Genomic DNA, 1,050 nt, shown 5'->3' on the forward strand with positions numbered 1-1,050 from the left:
CACTCTTTCTCGTGCCCTCAGGTGCTCACGAGGACACCTCTGGGGCGACCCACAATCTGTCAGACGATGTGAGAAACCGGGGGCAGGTGTTACCCCCCAGGAGCTCCGTGGCCCCCAGCCCCACAGGGCCCCCCGACCGCATGTCCGTGAAGCAGTGCCTGCTGGCCATCCTCATCCTGGCCCTGGTGGCCACCGTCTTTCTCGTGTGCACTGGAGTGCTGGCCGTCCGCCTCTCCCGCAAGACCCACACGTACCCCGTGCGCAATTACTCCCCCACGGAGATGGTCTGCATCTCGGCCCTGCTGCCCGAAGGAGGCGAGGGGCCCCCCGCCACGGCCAACGGGGGCGTGCCCAAGGCCAAGAGCCAAGGCCTGCTGGAGTCCGGCGAGGACCGTGACGGGGATGACCTCACCCTGCACAGCTTCCTCCCCTAGCTCCGCCTTCCCATCAGCCTCCTTGCTCCCCGAGGGGCCCACCAGGCCCCACGGAGCTTCCAGATCTCAGTTCCACATGTCTGGGTTTGGAGCCCCCCGGGGCGGGCATCTCTAGGGAAAGGACCCTCAGCTGCCCCAAACAGAACCAAGGGTCCAGCAGTCAGGGTCCAGCAGTCAGGCAGGGCTGGGGCCACCTCCTGCTTTGTTCTCTAGCGCAGCACGGCCACCTCCAGGCCAGGACATTCCTGTCCCTACCTGGTCTGGGTCCCCCTAACACTCCCTGCTGCTGACCTCCCCCCCAGGCCACTGGTTTCACCCCTATGCACCAAGGAAGACTGAGTTCCCACGCCCACCGCCATGCTGGTGGCCATGGTCTCTGGACAGGAAGGGGCGATTAGACGGGCCAGAGAGCAGAGAGCAATGGCTTCCCCACCATTTCCCGCTGCTCCGACTGGGGGCCGCTCGGGCTTTCTCACGTACCTTTCTGGAGAACCCTGGGTGAGGCCTCAGTGTGTGAGGCTGGGGTGTCTTTCTTTCTTTCTTTCTTTCTTTCTTTCTTTCTTTCTTTCTTTCTTTCTTTCTTTCTTTCTTTCTTTCTTTCTTTCTTTCTTTCTTT

The 1,050-nt window shown here is 62.1% G+C and overlaps 1 protein-coding gene across 1 annotated transcript in view; it reads left to right on the top strand.

Annotated features, from left to right (window-relative positions):
- The window catches only part of SELPLG (selectin P ligand), a 9,854-nt gene extending 8,810 nt beyond the window's left edge, over window positions 1–1,044 (top strand). The window contains exon 3 of the mRNA XM_006151581.3: window positions 9–1,044. Coding sequence (XP_006151643.1) covers window positions 9–434 — 426 coding nt within the window. The 3' untranslated portion in view covers window positions 435–1,044. The remainder of the gene's footprint in view (window positions 1–8) is intronic.
- The last annotated feature ends 6 nt before the right edge of the window (window positions 1,045–1,050 follow it).

Source organism: Tupaia chinensis, unplaced genomic scaffold (assembly GCF_000334495.1).
Source record: "Tupaia chinensis unplaced genomic scaffold, TupChi_1.0 Scaffold000320_1, whole genome shotgun sequence".
NCBI classification, from domain to species: domain Eukaryota; kingdom Metazoa; phylum Chordata; class Mammalia; order Scandentia; family Tupaiidae; genus Tupaia; species Tupaia belangeri.